The 16,493-nt window shown below is 45.7% G+C and overlaps 2 protein-coding genes across 4 annotated transcripts in view; one reads left to right on the top strand and one right to left on the bottom strand.

Annotated features, from left to right (window-relative positions):
* The window catches only part of ANLN (anillin, actin binding protein), an 819,922-nt gene that overhangs the window by 299,818 nt on the left and 503,611 nt on the right, over positions 1-16,493 (top strand). The gene's annotated exons all lie outside the window — the stretch shown is intronic.
* ELMO1 (engulfment and cell motility 1) overlaps positions 1-16,493 on the bottom strand; it is a 247,265-nt gene that overhangs the window by 185,302 nt on the left and 45,470 nt on the right. For both annotated transcript variants that reach the window (XM_034062009.1, XM_034062008.1), the window contains exons 4-5: positions 8,535-8,575; positions 7,401-7,473 (exon numbers count right to left, since the gene is read on the bottom strand). In XM_034062009.1, the coding sequence (XP_033917900.1) occupies positions 7,401-7,473; positions 8,535-8,575 (114 nt within the window). The remainder of the gene's footprint in view (positions 1-7,400; positions 7,474-8,534; positions 8,576-16,493) is intronic.

Below are 16,493 nucleotides of genomic sequence, written 5' to 3'. Positions count from 1 at the left end.
GCCTTGAATAAGCTGAGAGCTAAGAGACACAGGTAAATATCACCACTGCACTGCTTGGCATTACAGGCTGTGCTGCTTCAGAAGAAATACTGAGGCAGTTAACCTTGTGATAAAATCCCTTTTCTGGGAAGCTGCTGGGAACACTGGGTGAGCATCTCCTGGTTTTTCACATCAGAATTTGATGCTAACCTTTTCCTTACACAATTAAGTGTTGGTAATTCGGCTGAAGTCTCTAAAAAGAAGGCAGTTTCCACATGCAGTTTATCTACCTCTACTCAAGGGTTACAGAAGCTAGTAAATAAACCAAGTTGTACCAGTGGTATACCCAATCCAATGCAACTACAGCGCACAGGAGGCACAATTCTGCATATATCCCTCTAGGATGTGGGCTCGCAACACTTTGCTTGCATTGGACCTACCAAACTGCAGCAGCACAACCACCTGACCTTAAAGAAGTTAGTTACCACTTCCTCTCCCATTCATTCACAAAATGAAGGGGGGAAAAACCACCAAAATGGGTTTTCTTTAGTCACATCCATGCCTTGAACTAACTTACTTTCCAGCAGTAGTAACTGGGATGCTAATAAAGCAAAGGGAATGAAGCAATGGAGGAGTAAAAGAAAACCCAACTCTTTTTACTCCAGCAACCCACAGTAATACCAACTGGAGTGCCACTTAGACCACATCCAAAGAAAACATCCCTATTGTGCATGACTTCCTCAGGTGGAGCAAGCCACAAGGACAGCGTTATCAGGTATCACTTGCTCTGCAGAGCAGCAGTGCCATTACACTGTGGGCAGACATTCACATGGCACATTCAAGTAAGTTACACACAGGCTATTTTTACCCTGGATCAGTTCCCCAGTTCAAGCAGGCACACAGGCAGTGGTACCAGCATCACGGAAGGGGTGGGTAGGTAACATGGAGCCCCTTCGCCCTCTGATAAGTCAGAACAGAAGAGCTGCACCCTGCAGAATAAACATGAGGAAATGACAGACTTAGCTGGGCTCCTGCTACTGTTGGTGAGATCATGGGGGGAAATCAGAGCAGGGAACTGCTATGGACACACACACACACAAACAAGGACTGTCCAACTGAAGTCAGTTCTCTGATGCAGTTCACCCAACACATTCACCTGCAGCACCACTGAGGGGTCAGCAGCTCCTTAAGATGCTGCTACTAAGAGAAAGAGCCTAAGACCCAAGGCAAGGCTGGTTTACAGTGACCTTTGCCAAATCAAAGCACAGCTTGCTACCATAAAGGTAGTCTTGCATTTCAGTCTCTTGCTCATTCCTACTGTTGGTTTTATGTAGCATAAACAGTTGTGGACCTAGTTGATGAGCCAACCAGGGAAGTAAACCAACTGAAAATGTTATTATTTTGGGTTCTGGCCAGTTTGTAAGGTAAAAGACAGGAATTAGCACTATAGCATAAGCAGGAAAGCAGCTCATTTTGCAAGTACAACGTCTGGAATCACACTAAGACTTGTTAAAGGGGAAGCCTGAAGATGCTTGTGCTCCTCTAATGTGCACATCCTACTCCCTTGCCTGTGCTCTTCCTCACAGACACAGAGGGACCACAGGTGAAACTTCCCTTCTCCATTCCCAACTACAGTCAATGACCCAAGGGGTTCATTCCACATCAGCCTAAGCAAGCTCCACAAGCAGCTGAAGATCATAACAGCTCACAACCAGTAAAAACAGCAAAGTTCCTCCTCTTCCCACCCTTCCTTAACTTCTTCCTTCTCTGCAGCCCATTCCTGGATGCGATTCAAGGATCCCATCTCACCCTTACCTCGGATCAGGCAGACTATTTAATAAGCAAATGTAACACATTAAAATGGCACAAAGTGATGCCCACCACCACCTCCACAACCTGTCCATCCCATAGCCAGCAGAAATGGCAGATCTCTTGGGGAAGGGGGGAAGAAAGCAGCACTGCTCCCTGTTAGCAGCGAGCTATGTCTGTTCCCCATGCCTTGTAAAAGCACCCATCTGAACTGCCTGCTCCTTAAGCATGAAGATGCTTTAAAGAGCATTCCTCTGTTCAGCCACATCTCACACAGAACTGTGTGCTATCAGCTGAACCCGGTCACACTGTGCCTGGGTACCGAGTACTTATTTTCAAGTGCTGTCACAGAAAGACAAACCTTATCAGAGCCTTTCCTCCCTGCTGATTACTCACAAGGCAAAGTAACAAACTGACTTGGAGAAAATGATCACTACACAGCTTTGTACAACCAACACTTGATGCATCCCATCAGCTCTGATGTGCAACTGAGGCACTAAATAGAAGGTATTGTCATACCAGTATTTCAAAACGAGACAAAGCAGAACAGGGGAGACTGAGCTGAGCTCTTAGGCAGAAGCTGTTCCCTGTGAGGGTGCTGAGGCGCTGGCACAGGGTGCCCAGAGAAGCTGTGGCTGCCCCATCCCTGCAGTGCTCAAGGCCAGGTTGGACACAGGGGCTTGGAGCAGCTGCTCCAGTGGAAGGGGTCCCTGCCCGTGGCAGGGGTTGGAGCTGGAGGAGCTTTAAGGCCACTTCCAACCCAAACCAGGCTGGGACTGTGTGATTTCATGTGCAGATATTCAAGTTTTACTTCTGTTCATACACCAGTGTCCACTGGTTTTTACTGGAGACCACAGGGCAGTGCCACCACCAGCATCCACGGAGTGGGCATGGTTCCTTGTTAGGTTCTGGTTCCATGTTAGGTATTCCTGCAGGTCTGTGCAGATTCAGGTTCTCCAAAACTGAAGACTGTGAATATGAGGGAAATACAACATGTCCAGTGGCTCGGGAAAGTCAGGAAAGATTTGGTCCAGGTGAACTCTGGACTGGAATCTGCCATTTGTACAGCATTACCAACAAATGTCTTATCAAGAGCAATGCAAAGTGCCAAATGAGAGGAGCAGATCACTGAATGCACTTCTCCAGCTCCCACCCTTCATGCTACTTCACATCCTCAGTTGCTTACAGAGTACCAGGTCCTTCAGTGAATAAGAAACATTCATTGTTGAGAACGTTTTACTCCCAACTCACTGACGTTCAGCTAATCACTGGAAACTGATGAACACTGAAAGGGTGAAAGAAAACCATGTCCAAAACCCCCCGACCCTACAAGGGGCTCATTTCTTGCCCTGCCATTTGCATACACTCCCACACAGGCAGCCTGCAGTGGAATTTCACATGAATATACAATTACAGGTTGTAGGCAGCAGAAACAGGTCACAAGCAAAAGCACCTTTGACAAAGGACAAGCATCGCGAGTCTGCCCAGGTTCCCAGCCTGGGGAAGGAGGGTTGTTGAAGGATGTGTCCCATGTGCAAACACAGCCAAGAGCTGAGCAATGACACTGGAAGTGAAGCAGGGGCCGCACTCTATGCAAAAGGGAACTAAAGTCTCTCAGAGTGAATGGATGGAACGCTCAGTGTCTGCTCCCCTCCACTGCATGCAATAGGCACAGAAGAATGAAAGGGAAATGTGGGAGTCAGGGAGAAAAGGAAGGGAAAAAACCACAGCGAGTCTTTGGAGGCATCAAATGTATAAAACGGAACACGGTGGGACTGTGAGAGAATAAAGATGCCTGCAGTCAATACACAGGTGAACGAGATGTCCTTACTTGTAACAGATAACATGAGAAACAGCACTGGGATGATCCCAGCAGGCTGAGCACAGCTCAGAGCTGGCTCACTAGCCTTTTACTCCCAATGGTTGCTCACATGCAGAGTTAAGAGCTGCCACATTCAGCCTCCACCAGTACACCCAGTTGGAATATCTGTGCTTCCCAGCCCTATACTCCTGCAAGGACCCCTTGCTGATGCGCACTGGGGTTTAGCACACACACAAAGAGGGGAACAAACCCCCAGACAAACATGTCTGAGGGTCACTGTAATGTGAACAGCAGAAAGGACCCAGCTCCTTCACAATCATGCTGGTTTTAGAGACCCAAGCTGGAGCTAACAGTGATTCCTGCACTCCCTGAACCCATCGTGGGCAGCCTAAGAGCTCATCTCAATCTCCCCTCTGGCAGGTTAAAGCCATTCCCCCATTGCAAACCTGAGCTCATCCAGGCTATAGTGTTCCTGAGGTATTACACCTGATGTACACAACCATCTATTCAAGTACAACCTGGACAGAGTGAAGCAAGAGTGATCATTTAAGTTCTCTATTACATCGTATTATAGTATTCCATAGTATTCCATAGTATTATCCTATTACATAGTATCTAACACAACAAGATGCTGAATCAGAAGTCAAGCTCTTAGGTGCCTGATGTCCCAAAGAAACACCCCTCCACTCTAAGTAAGGCCTTTAAAAACAGACACACGTATGAATATATGAAAACCCCCAAAACACTGCAACCAAAGCACAGGCTTCAGCTTAGCACTGTGCTTGCTTTGTTTTCTTGCTCACATAACCTCTTTTTCCTCCATTTCTATTCCCACAACTAAAACACATAACTAATCATTTCCAGCGCACAAACAGTGCCAAACCAGAAGCCCAGAGGAAGCAGCCCCAACTGTGTCTCCTGCGATAAGCCCTGTCTGCAGCAGGAACCCTCGCTGACTGCAGATCCATTGACAGACATCCCTATCCTGTCTGAAGCAGTCACTGCTACTGCTTGAGAGGCAGTTCTCCAAATGATGAGAGAAAAAAGCAACAGAAAGAAAAACCCCACAGGACTGTATGGGCGTTGTTTGCATTCGTGTGCGGTGTAATCGGGAAATATAGGTCAGCTACGGGAGATAAAGAGCTCTGCACATGACAACCAAAACACAGATGCGCTGTTTGCCACCCAAACCCAAAAATATAATAGTGAGCCATGTGTTGACAGGCTACATTTGTAACGTTTCCACTGCAAAGTTGCTTCATTTACTGTTTTTCTTTCTGCTACCTTTAAACACAGCATCCTGTGAGGGTGCTGAGGCACAGGGTGCCCAGAGAAGCTGTGGCTGCCCCATCCCTGGCAGTGCTCAAGGCCAGGTTGGACACAGGGGCTTGGAGCAGCTGCTCCAGTGGAAGGGGTCCCTGCCCGGGGCAGGGGTTGGAGCTGGAGGGGCTTTAAGGTCCCTTCTATATAAACCAGGCTGGGATTCTATGGTACTTTAAGAGGCATCTCTACCTGTAAGGCTACAAAGCAGCAGCCCCCAGGCTCTGCAGGAACATGACCTATACATTGTGTGCTCTGCATCTGTACAGTGAGATTAGTTCACAGACTCCCAAACTGGTTTGGGGTGCAAGGGACCTTGGAGATCCCCTGTTTCCAACCCCCTGCCATGGATGGGGCACCTTCCACTAGAGCAGGTTGCTCAGGTTCATTAGAAGCTGTCACTCAAAAAAGGAGCTCTGCATATGGTCCTAGTAAGAGACTGATGAGAGGAGCACAGGCTTTAACAATTGGTGCTGTCCCCTCATTGAGGTGCATGTGTTTGTCCTCATGATTGGTGTTTTCCATGTCTGAATTCAGAAAGCAAAACCCCACTGCACACAGATGAGGGCAAGAATGTGCAAGGGTTCACCCTATATAAGCCTCTCTCCATCGCCCCATCCAACAAGCAGTGACAAATAGTGAACAATATCTAATAAAAGTCACAGACAGCTGAGTAATACTGGTGGCATTTAGAGCTCTTCTCTCTTACTGATGTGACTCAGAGTCAGACACTGTGTATTTTCAGTAGGGAACAAACAAAGTCCTCTCTGCAGCACAATCAGAAGTTCTTGAAGACCATTTTCCACCCTCCCTGCAAGTCAAAGGCAGGCAAAAACCATCACACCTCCTTACATGTGGAGGAGGAGACCCTACCCACCAAATGTGGGGATTCCCCCAGTCCCATCAGCACAAACTCCTTCAGGAAGCCCAAGCATTCTCCAAATCCTGGCTTTTTGGGAACACCCATTGTACAGTCAGAGTTTAAATGCCAATGGGCAAGTTCAGCTGCCTCTGGCTCACTGGAAAATGTTGTGTCACCATTGAGGGCAATTTGCAAAGCAGTCCTGCTATTTCATTTGGGTGGAAACAAGACACAGCAGCTAGTAATCACTTCAACAGCTTCCCTTGTGGGGCCTTGGAAGTGACTGTCAGTTGGAACTTGAAAAGAAGGGAGGAAAACACAGGGAGATCCCAAACCAAACTGTACCCCATTGAGGAGGTTGCCTGGGGTGACAAACAGTTAAATGGAAAGCTCAAACTGGTCTGCTAAGACAAATAAAAGCAGCACTATGTTATGAGCTGTCTTGCTAAATTTAGTCCTTCCAAAGGCTTAACTGTGCCTAAGTTCCCTTTATTTCCTGGGTGGGGGTAAGAATCACAGCAAGAGAAGTTACTTCATGTCTCAGCTGCATTTAGCAGATCCTCAAGAACACTGCAATGCAAAACAAAACCAAAGGACTGTTCTGCTTAAGAGTAAGCCAAACTGAACTGGTATCAAGGCAAGCAAGAAGCATCCACATCCCTGCAGCTGAGCTCAGATCTGCTTAGTTCAACACCTGAGGGTAGGGAATCTGCACACTGACTTCAGCAGGTTTTGCCTGTGCTCTTTTCCCATTGCTTAGGAACTGTACCTCAGGAGCACTCGTGCACATTCCTCCAAAGAAATACATTTTTCCTTTCCTAATTTCAGCTATTCTCTCAGTAATGCTAGGAATGAGAGTGCTATTCAGTGTCATTCAGACGAGCATGGCCCATGTATTTAGACTAGACATTCCATTTTTATTACAGCTACAGCCATTTCACTACTCTCTGCTGAAGTCATTGCATCACCCCATGAATCACATATTACCACGCTATCTGGGGACCAAAACCACAAGCCAATGTCACACACAGAACTGGAAAAGGATAAGAGAGCTAGCAGGAAGGAGCAGCAAATATTACAGTGACTGAAACTTATCCACCTGATCAGCCAAAGAGGGAGATGATGTGCATTGAAGGCCATAGGATCCCAGACTGGTTTGGGTTGGAAGGGACCTTAGAGCTCATCCAACTCCAACCCCTGCCACGGGCAGGGACCCCTTCCACTGGAGCGGCTGCTCCAAGCCCCTGTGTCCAACCTGGTCCTGAGGTCTCCTCAGATTGCAAAGAACCCTTCACATGCACAGAGTTCAGTTTCCTGCACTCTGCTTGTCAGCAGAACACTAAACATGCACAAATACCAACGCTGAAGGGCTCAGTGCTGGAGTCTCACACTCAGATGTAAAGGCCTTGGCACGTTCAAACTTTAATTGCCTTTCCTAACAGAAGAAATCAGTGCAAATCCATTAAACCAGGTCTCCCAGGCCCTACCTTCTCATTAGCATCACATTAGGGACAAGACTCTGTATTTTTATCCATTCTAATTTAGAATAAGTTATTGTGGCAAGCATTTTAATAGGCTATGTGAGATTGTGTGGAATGATTTACCTACCTTCTCTGTGATGTAGAAATTGGAACTATCAGCATGCTGCAGTGCAAACTGATCGTGATTTGCAAGAGACCACCTGAGAAATAGGAAAATAAGTTAATTAGAAAATGAAATCTTAAACAGATAATCTCACTACAAACACACACATGCAGGTCATTCCCATGTGTGGCTCATACTTTTCCATAGTCACAATGTTTAAGACAAAAGCATGCTTATGAAGGGAAAACTGCAGTACAAATACATCCTATAAATAAGGTTTTTCCCTTTGCATACCTGAAACAAAGCCCTAAACTTGGCCACGGTTGAGAAAGAAATTCCATACCAAATACCTTCCTTCCAAGGCAAAAATAAAAGGAAGGGAAAGGGGAGGAAGGGGAAGAGAAACTACTTTGTCTCTACAGTGACACTTCAGTGCTCCAAAAATAAGCTGATAATGATCTGATATTCATTCCGGATCTATAAAAAACAGCAAGTATAATTTCTGCTTGCAGTAAGCAAGATCATTAAATCACTAAGAGACACAAAAGTTAATTTACAGCACCAAGGTTTTATGCTGGTTTATACAACACCCAATGCATATAGTGTTAAGTTGATATATTACACTGCGCATAAAATACCACCTTTCTAACTCAGTGGCAATTGGATGAATATTAACTAGTTTCTTCTGTGCAGTAGCACTTGCTTAAAACAGCATTTTTATCCCCAAAGCTTAACACAATAAAACTAAAGCAAGACAATTCTCTTAGCCACTTATTAGTTCCTATTGCAGGACTTGTGATTAACCTTTGGGTTTCATGTGAGCATCCACATCATCTGGACCAGTTTACAGTAGCCACCAAGGCTCAAAATACCAAAGCCATCAGTGCTTTAGCTCCTTACCCCATGAACTGCAGGGACCACAAGTAAAACGCACCTCTGTGCAGAAAGGCAACAGTATAAATGAGTCACTCACATGATGGAGCTGCTTTTTTACATGCTCATCTGGCATGTAATTACCCCAAAACGCATGGCAAATTCAAGATGTGAGCATAAAAGAGCTACAAGGTTTAAGGAGCTAATGACTAGGCATATATCCAGACTAGTATCCCCGGTTGGTTGAACAGCTCACTAAGTGTAATAGTGTAAGGCAGAACTTACCCATCGCAGACTTCTTTTATTATTGAGGACAGTGGCTTTTTCTGGTTAGGAGAAAAAAAGAGAGAAAAAGTCTATCACCAAACTGGAACAAGCTCTGAGCTCTTAAAATGTGACCCCAACACCACAAGGAACAGAACAAGTTAATAGTATTTCATTTGTTGCTCAATATCGAGGACCCCAACATTTCCTGCTTGCTTTGGTCTGATAACCTATGGAGACAGCAATTCTACACATGAACACTATGGTATTATCAGTCCCTTTTGTCAACATTAGCCCATATGGCATCAACTCAGCTCCTCAGCTGAGAAATCAAAGGGTCTTTTGTGTACACTGCATCCCATTACCCCATAGAAACACAAGATTTAGACATCAACATGAGGAATGACATCTGAAGCAAGACATTCGGTAGTTTTAAACCTTCTTTTGTCCCTTTCAGCTATGGTGGGATGATGACACTGATCCTAATTACACATATGCAAGTTCCCCTCTGATAAAACACCAGCTGGAAGGTGTTAAGATCTCAGATGCATCAGTTCTGCTTTATTCTCTACATCTGCGAGCACAAGCATTTGGGCTGACTGAAAACAGCTCTGTTGCTTTGGGTCCTAAAATAGAAGGAACAGTCTCATTTGGTGATGTTGCAATGCTCTGAGCACTGTTATAAACACAGGGTGCACACACAAGTGTTCTTAGAACATTGCTGGCTATCAGAAAACACATTTTTAGATCCCAAAACACAGATGAAGTTGCATGGCAAGAGAAAAACCCCAGACCACATTTCACCAGCTGATGACTGCTGAGCCTCCCTTCTCCACCACTGAGGCCCTACAGTGTACACAGGTCCTTTGCTTTGTGAGAACCCCCATATCACCATCTCTCTACTCACTTCCTCTAAGCTGTGGGTTCTTTAAAAGCAAACACAACACACAAACCCCACCACAAACCAACGTTGTCAAAACAAGCTGCTTCCCCTCAATGTCTACAGGAACACAATCAGGCTATTGCTTTCTGAACTGCACCATAGACAGAAGGGCAGAGCCAGGACTCCCTGGTCAGGCCAGGGAAGGAGCTGTTATTTCAACAGGCAAGTCAACTAAGCCGGTTTATAAACAGGCAAAACCATAACACAAAACCATTTCAACCAAGCATAACACAAGATGGCTTTAGTCAAACAGGAATGAAAGCATCACTGAAAAGACCCTGTCCCCACTTACCATCCTGCTTCAGCCCTTGCTTTCCATCCTTCCTCCTCCACTGCCATCCCTGTGGTCACAGAACCATCCAGAAAACTGACCCACCTGAAGACTGGCCCCATAAAAGGAACACAGTAATAGCTTTCACCTGGGCTAAACCCCTCCCCTGGCTCCCTGTGTACCCAATGATCAGCAAACACCAGCACCTGGGAGAACAGGCAAGCATGGAACTGTTCCCTTCTGCAGCAGCCAGAACTGGGAACCACATCAGGCCAATGATATGGGAAAGAAAAGAGTGTTTTCCTCCCCACCATGTCTCAGTCTGCATTGCTGCGGTTCATGTGCAGCCTGTCTGACCTGCTGTCCTCCTTCCTGAGCGGGTCTGTAGCCTCAGTGAAAGCAATCCCTGCCTCTAGCTCCCCACCTGGGGAGGGTTAAAGGCAAAAGGAAGCACAGGTGTTGGTGATAACACTGGTTTGGCAGCCAGTCTGCAGGTGAGCTGCCATTAAGCTGTCTCCTCTTCTCTCCCCAGGATGCTACTGCAGGTCCTGCTCCACTATTTACCTATTTGGACAAAATTCCTACCTGGCATATTGATTCCTTTCATATCAAGTAAATGGGTGTCAGCGAACAGATTTAACGCAGTGGAGGACAGCAAGGGTAACTGCCTCTCCTGCCCATCATTTCCCATAGGAACTACAGTTTGCTATCAGGAACTGTGACAAAAAGACACTTTAACAACCACACTGGCAGTTATGTGAACACTGGGGAGATTGGACACAACTACTTCCTAAATCCTCTACACCATCAGCTTTTATGTCCTTATCCAGTCCTACACATCTCCCTCTCCTATATCACCTTTCCATTACTATATGGCATCACCTGTAATTAAGAACTTGGACAAAAGAATAAATGAAGCCCCAGCAAATGAACTGGAACCTGGAAGGGACAGTTTTAAAAGGAAATCCACAATGGATCTTCAGTAATGCAGATTATTCCCACTGCAATCCTAATAAACTGCAGCTCGGATCCATCCCTTGGGCTGCACTCCCCCTACAGATGAGGGGAAAAGCCTATTCCCATTCTCCACAGGCCCTCCAAGGACATGTGCTTTTTTTGCCTGGCTCTACACATGTGCTGATGCAGAAAGAATGCACTTGCTGGGATGGTTTTGTTATTTTAATCTTCACTAAATTATGTTTATGGAAATTTACATAATATCTTTTGCTGCAATTACAGGTCTGAAAAGCCAAATTCACCTTATTAGTGAGTGTACTTCAAAGAGCTCCTCACAACCAGACAGCCCCTGAATATTGCAGCGGTTTTCCTTCATTCAAATGAGTGTTTTGTGCATTTTGGGTTTGGGTTTTTTGCCTGTGTCCTCCCCATTTATCTGATCTCCTTCCCTACACTAGCAGAAAACACACAATCACAGCCTGGTTTGGGCTGGAAGGGACCTTAAAGGTGCACAAGGTCCAGCCCCTGCTATGGGCAGGGACCCCTTCCACTGGAGCAGCTTGCTTGACACCTTCTTATGACAGAAGCAACAAGAAAACCATTAACCCTTGCTGTCCTTAAGCCTATCAGAGAAAAACAGCAGATGCAGCACATCTGTTAGTGCAAAACACTCGGCATTTAAAACAAAAAAGTCTGTTCTTAGTCTGTGCATCTGTCAAAACCCAGAATCTCAAGCCAGTAAATACACCATTCTGTCTCTCATTAATGCTACCATTCCACCAGCAAAGCTTGTAGTGCAAAAGTCAGTTTTATGGCTATTAAAAAACAGAAAACCACCTCTTTTCACAGTCAGTGGAGGATTCATCCGTTCCGGTCATACACCCGGGGCTACAGAAACAGGAGCAGGGCTGCCCGGTGGCAAGCACCAGATGCTGGGACACCTGGGTCCTCAACTCATTACTTCACCAACGGCTCCTTATGATGTAAGGAGAGGCACTGGAAAGGCTCTGGGCTTCAGACTCCTCAGCCTGCTCTGAACCACTTTGGGGAACAAGTCCCTGCATTGACTCCAATGGAGTATTAGTGAGACCAGACTTGTTTATTAGGCAATGGGCATCTGCAGAAGATGGAAAAGAGGATTCCTCTTTTCCCTGCACACACAGGGGTGCACCAGAGGGAGTGAATAACTGAAGGGGGACACCCCAACACTGCAGAAACAGAAACCATAAAACCCAGCCAAGGCCAGATCAACACCAAGTAACACATCATAAAGCACCCTAGGGTCCTACAGCTGTGGATTACAGCATGTCTGCATGCAGCACCCTCACACCGCATGTGAAATACAGTTCAAATACAGTCTGAAATACAAAGCAGGGCTTTAAGATGTGGCTGAACCACTATATTAGGTGAGAATAGCTCTGCAAACTAGATGAAGAAACCCTAAACCCACAGCTCATGACTGACACGCTGCTGGCCTGCCAGGGTAAAGTCTATGTGAAGGCACAAGCATGTGATATGGGGGGGAGGAAGGGGGTGTTAGTACTACTTTCTTTTGTACTCCAATCTTGGAGATCTATAAGGGGAACATAACCCACCATAAGATGCCCCTGGATACTCCAACTGGCCACAATAGGAATGAAGCACCTTGTAATTAAATCACTGGTGTGTAACTCCAGGAATCTCATCATTACACACTTCCTTTAGACACAGCAGAACTCACTTTGATGGGATGAGATTCCTGCTGTTCCCTAAGAAACTTTATGGATCACCCATCTAAAAGTCCTATTCAGCCTTCACCTCCAGTACCATCAGCTGCAGGAAGCAAAACTCAGGCTCCAATGGGGATGCTCTGGAGACCAATACGGGGATGACAAGAACAGAGCCAGAAAATAAACCTGCATAAAAACCTAAACCAACAGCAAAGAAACCCCAAGGAGAGGATGAATTGTTCCATCCCTTCCCTAAAACATTATTTCCTGACTCTTTCTATTGGAGGCTGGGACACTGAAGTGCCTCCTGGCTCTATTTCCGCTCCCATTAAAAAGCAATGTGCCACTTTCTTTCCTCTAATTAAGCAGTTCACAATCCCTTTTGAACTCCATCTCTCCCCACAGTCTGAAAACACTGCACTAAATCCATTAACAACCCCCAAGGGTCCAGGCTGAGGTCTGAAACCCAAAGCAGTTTGCAAGTTCCCTTTAAAACCATCTTCCTGGTGCCCTTCCCATGTGCAGCCAAGTACAACAGCCTCTCTGAAGAGAAAGGACAGCACAAGGACATTCATAGCACACACTGGCAGAAGAGATAACCTGACAGACACTCTTAAACGATGAACTTACTGCCTGAATCTAAACCTTAGAGAAAGCATTAATACAAACCAGCCCATGGTGCCTCCAATATGCGGTATCAACATGAACTTGTCACCAAACCCTGCCCACTGTACCCGGGTTGTGCTTGGAAAGAAAACAGCTTTTTGCTCTTTCCTTCCTTTTTGTTTTGGCTAACGCAAAGATTCACATCTGTTAATTTAGTCTACATTTAATGATCTCATAGATAAAAGGAAACCTGGAGGAAGAGACTGCATGGCCAAGTTTAATTACTAACTGTTCCTTTCTGTAGGAACAGTGTTTCCTTCCAGCGGTGAGCAAGTTCACCCGGTTGTTTAGAGATATCTGGGGTGAGTACAACTTGTGCTAATACACAAGAGTGGATTTAAATAGGATCAAAACAGTTATTGTACCCAAACTTCATAGAATCCCAGACCGGTTTGGGTTGGAAGGGGCCTTAAAGCTCATCCAGCTCCAACCACTGCCACGGGCAGGGCACCTTGCACTAGAGCAGGGTGCTCCATGCCCCTGTGTCCAACCTGGCCTTGAACAAGTCTCTCATCACCCTCACAGGGAAGAACTTCCTGATGTCTACTCTAATCTACCCACTTTCAGTTTAAAGCCATTCCCCCAGTACCCATCCTGTGCCACTCCTGGAAGCTGCTTCCCCTGCAGCAGGAACAGTGAAGCTGTAAATCCAGAGTATCCAGGTAACCTAACCCAGCACTGGCTTACCTAAAATAATGTGTGCTGTAAAAAACCCCAACAGCTGAGGATGAGCTATACACAATGGGCACAAATGAACACACACTATTTCCAGCTGAACACAAGAAATAACATCCTCTTGCAAAATGGGCTATACTTGGGAGAAACAGGAGAGGACAAGCTAGCCAGCATCCTGCTTCACGTGTACAGAGCCACTGCAGCTGTACTGTTAGCATCTTACAGAATCATCAGCCAGAAGACCAGGAGAAGTGAACAGTCAGCATCTACCAATCAGTTCTTGCCCATAATGCACCCCCCAAACCCTCCCCAGTAAGATCCCAATGCAAATTCAGACACCAACCCGTTCCTATTCCTCCCCTGACATGACAGTACAACTTGTAAGTGGAAGATCATCACTAGACCTCCGCTCTTAAAGTCATAATCAAGTCTTTTCATGAACAACTAATTCTGATCACAGCACTAATATTGCCAGCAGGGATTCCTGCAGGGGTAGGGAGGCTAGGGGCTATTTTCCATGTTTAGAATAGAGGAAAAGCGATGGAAATGAAAACACAACCCCACACAAGTATTCTGGAAGAGGGTAAGTGAATTCAGCCAAGTGCACCTCTCAAGGAGAAAGTACTTTAGCTTGCACAAACACCAGCTTTAATGCCTGCAGGCAACAGCCAGTTGCTAAGTTTACTGCAGCTTAACTACTCCCCACCTGGTACAGAGAGAGGGCAGTAAACAAGGTGCAGTTTTGCCCTCCTTCATTAAAGCAGCTTTCAAGGAAAGCAGTTGTAAACCCCTGATGTCAAGCAGTCCATGTCAGTGAATGAGAGGGAAGGTTGGGCACAGAGGCCAGCTCTGGAAAGCACTTTATCATACATTCATTGTGCAGGCAAAGAACCTCTCAATTCTGATCAACTCTGTATGATTCAAGTTAAAACCAGTATCAATGAACCCAGGTTGACAAACGTCACAGGAAGCCTCATCTATAAGGAGCTGCACTTCATGAAGTCTAGGTTGGTCCAAGCCATGCACCCTAAGGGGAAGTTTTGAATGTAAAGTTTTGTAACATATGGTGTGAAAACATTGCCGTTTTCAGGCCCAGTGCTCTCCAGCACACCACTGTCTATCACTGGGGTTTCACAATGACATTTCCTCATTTTGAGGCTATTTTGTGCTCTCCATTGCTAAACCAAATACTCACATACAGAGCAGGTGAACTGGGATGCTGTGCAACTGCATATAAATAGCGACCAAGTGTATCCAGCAAGCAAGCTAGAAGATAAATACCCAGATTTCCCCCTGCTCTCTTCCATGGTATTTGTAATTCAGTATCTGGAATAGCCCCAAGTACCCTGGAAGAACTTGCATCATGCTGCAGTGAGGGGGTTTCTGTTGTTCTTTTTAAAGTAATAGCACAGTGCTGTTCTTTTACATTCAGTTCTTGCTGCTAAAGGCTCAGAAAGGGGAAAAAAACCAGGAAGGCAGAGTTCTTAGGATTTTAGGAATATATGTCAAATGGTGCTGGAATGAGCATCTCCCATCCGGGAGACAGGCACTGCCTGCAATGGCTGGTCAATGGGCAAGTCATTTCTCTTGTCTGCCTTCCTTTTCCCTCTTCCCCTTTATCATCTCCAACAGCTAGCCATCTGAGGGATGAATCATCTCCTCCACTACAGCTCTTCAACTAAATAGATGTTTTAAAGGGAACAGATTGGGGAAAAGTTAGCAATTAAGTGAACCAAAGGCAGAGCTGTGTGTTTAGAAGCATGTATCACCCTGCATGTTTTCAGAGCTCATTCCCACATTGCTCCCATCCCTGAAAAAGGCAAATGCGCCTAAAAAAGGGTTTTATTATTAGGCATTATTAGGAAGGGGGTTTCTTTCCCATCTTCCTTCCTTGTCATGGTTTTCCATGTCAGAAAGGTGAGGGATGAGACTGTCAAACTTCATTCCCCCTTTCCCCCCACATCAGGAGCTGGCTGCTGTTAGCCTTCTCACTTGCAACTTTTCCTCTTCCTCCTCCTCCTCCTCCCTATAAACTGGCATGAAGATAGCCCGCAGACAACTTGTCAGGATGGGTTGGAAGAGATCTACCCAATAGAAGTCAGTTTTGATCTTTCTTTTCTTCTATTAAATCTTATCCAATAAAGGTAAACCCAAGGCAGTAAGCTGATAGTCAGATAATGGGGTTTTGGAGAGTTACTTTAAGAAATTGTGCAAAGTAAACCCAGTCATTTTGGTATTATTTTACTGCTATTTGGAAGGAGAGTGCATAATATCTGTTCACTTTTGTACCCACTGTACTTGGGAGCGATAAGTTGTTGTTCATCGTGACTAACACACATCTTTCCCCGAACACAGTGTGCACAGTGCCTAACATTCGTTATATAAGAACACAAAACTAAAGCATTCTTCATATGTATCTGTAGATTCCTGCTTACTAAAGAACGTAACGCAGCAAATTACAATGGAGAAGCTTGGTGGGTCTGGGAATCAAACTCCAAAGTGCTAACAACCACTTGGGAACTGCCTTGTGCTCTAAAGGGGCTGTCAGAGTGCCTACAAACCACACTGCTCTTACTGCAGCCACCCTCTAGCACCAGAGTTCCTGCAGGAATCTCCCAGGCAGGTGCCACCAAAGGGTTAACCAGCAGGAAAGGATTGCACTGCACCAAGCAATGAGGATCCCATCCCAGTGTTTCCAGCATGAATTCACATATTCTCCTCTCCAATAGAACTTTCTAATGTGCTTGGTCCCCTGATAC

This window comes from Melopsittacus undulatus, chromosome 1 (genome assembly GCF_012275295.1).
Source record: "Melopsittacus undulatus isolate bMelUnd1 chromosome 1, bMelUnd1.mat.Z, whole genome shotgun sequence".
Taxonomy (NCBI): Eukaryota; Metazoa; Chordata; class Aves; order Psittaciformes; family Psittaculidae; genus Melopsittacus; species Melopsittacus undulatus.
The sequence above is the reverse complement of the archived record's forward strand: the minus strand, read 5'-3'. Positions and strand labels throughout refer to the sequence as shown.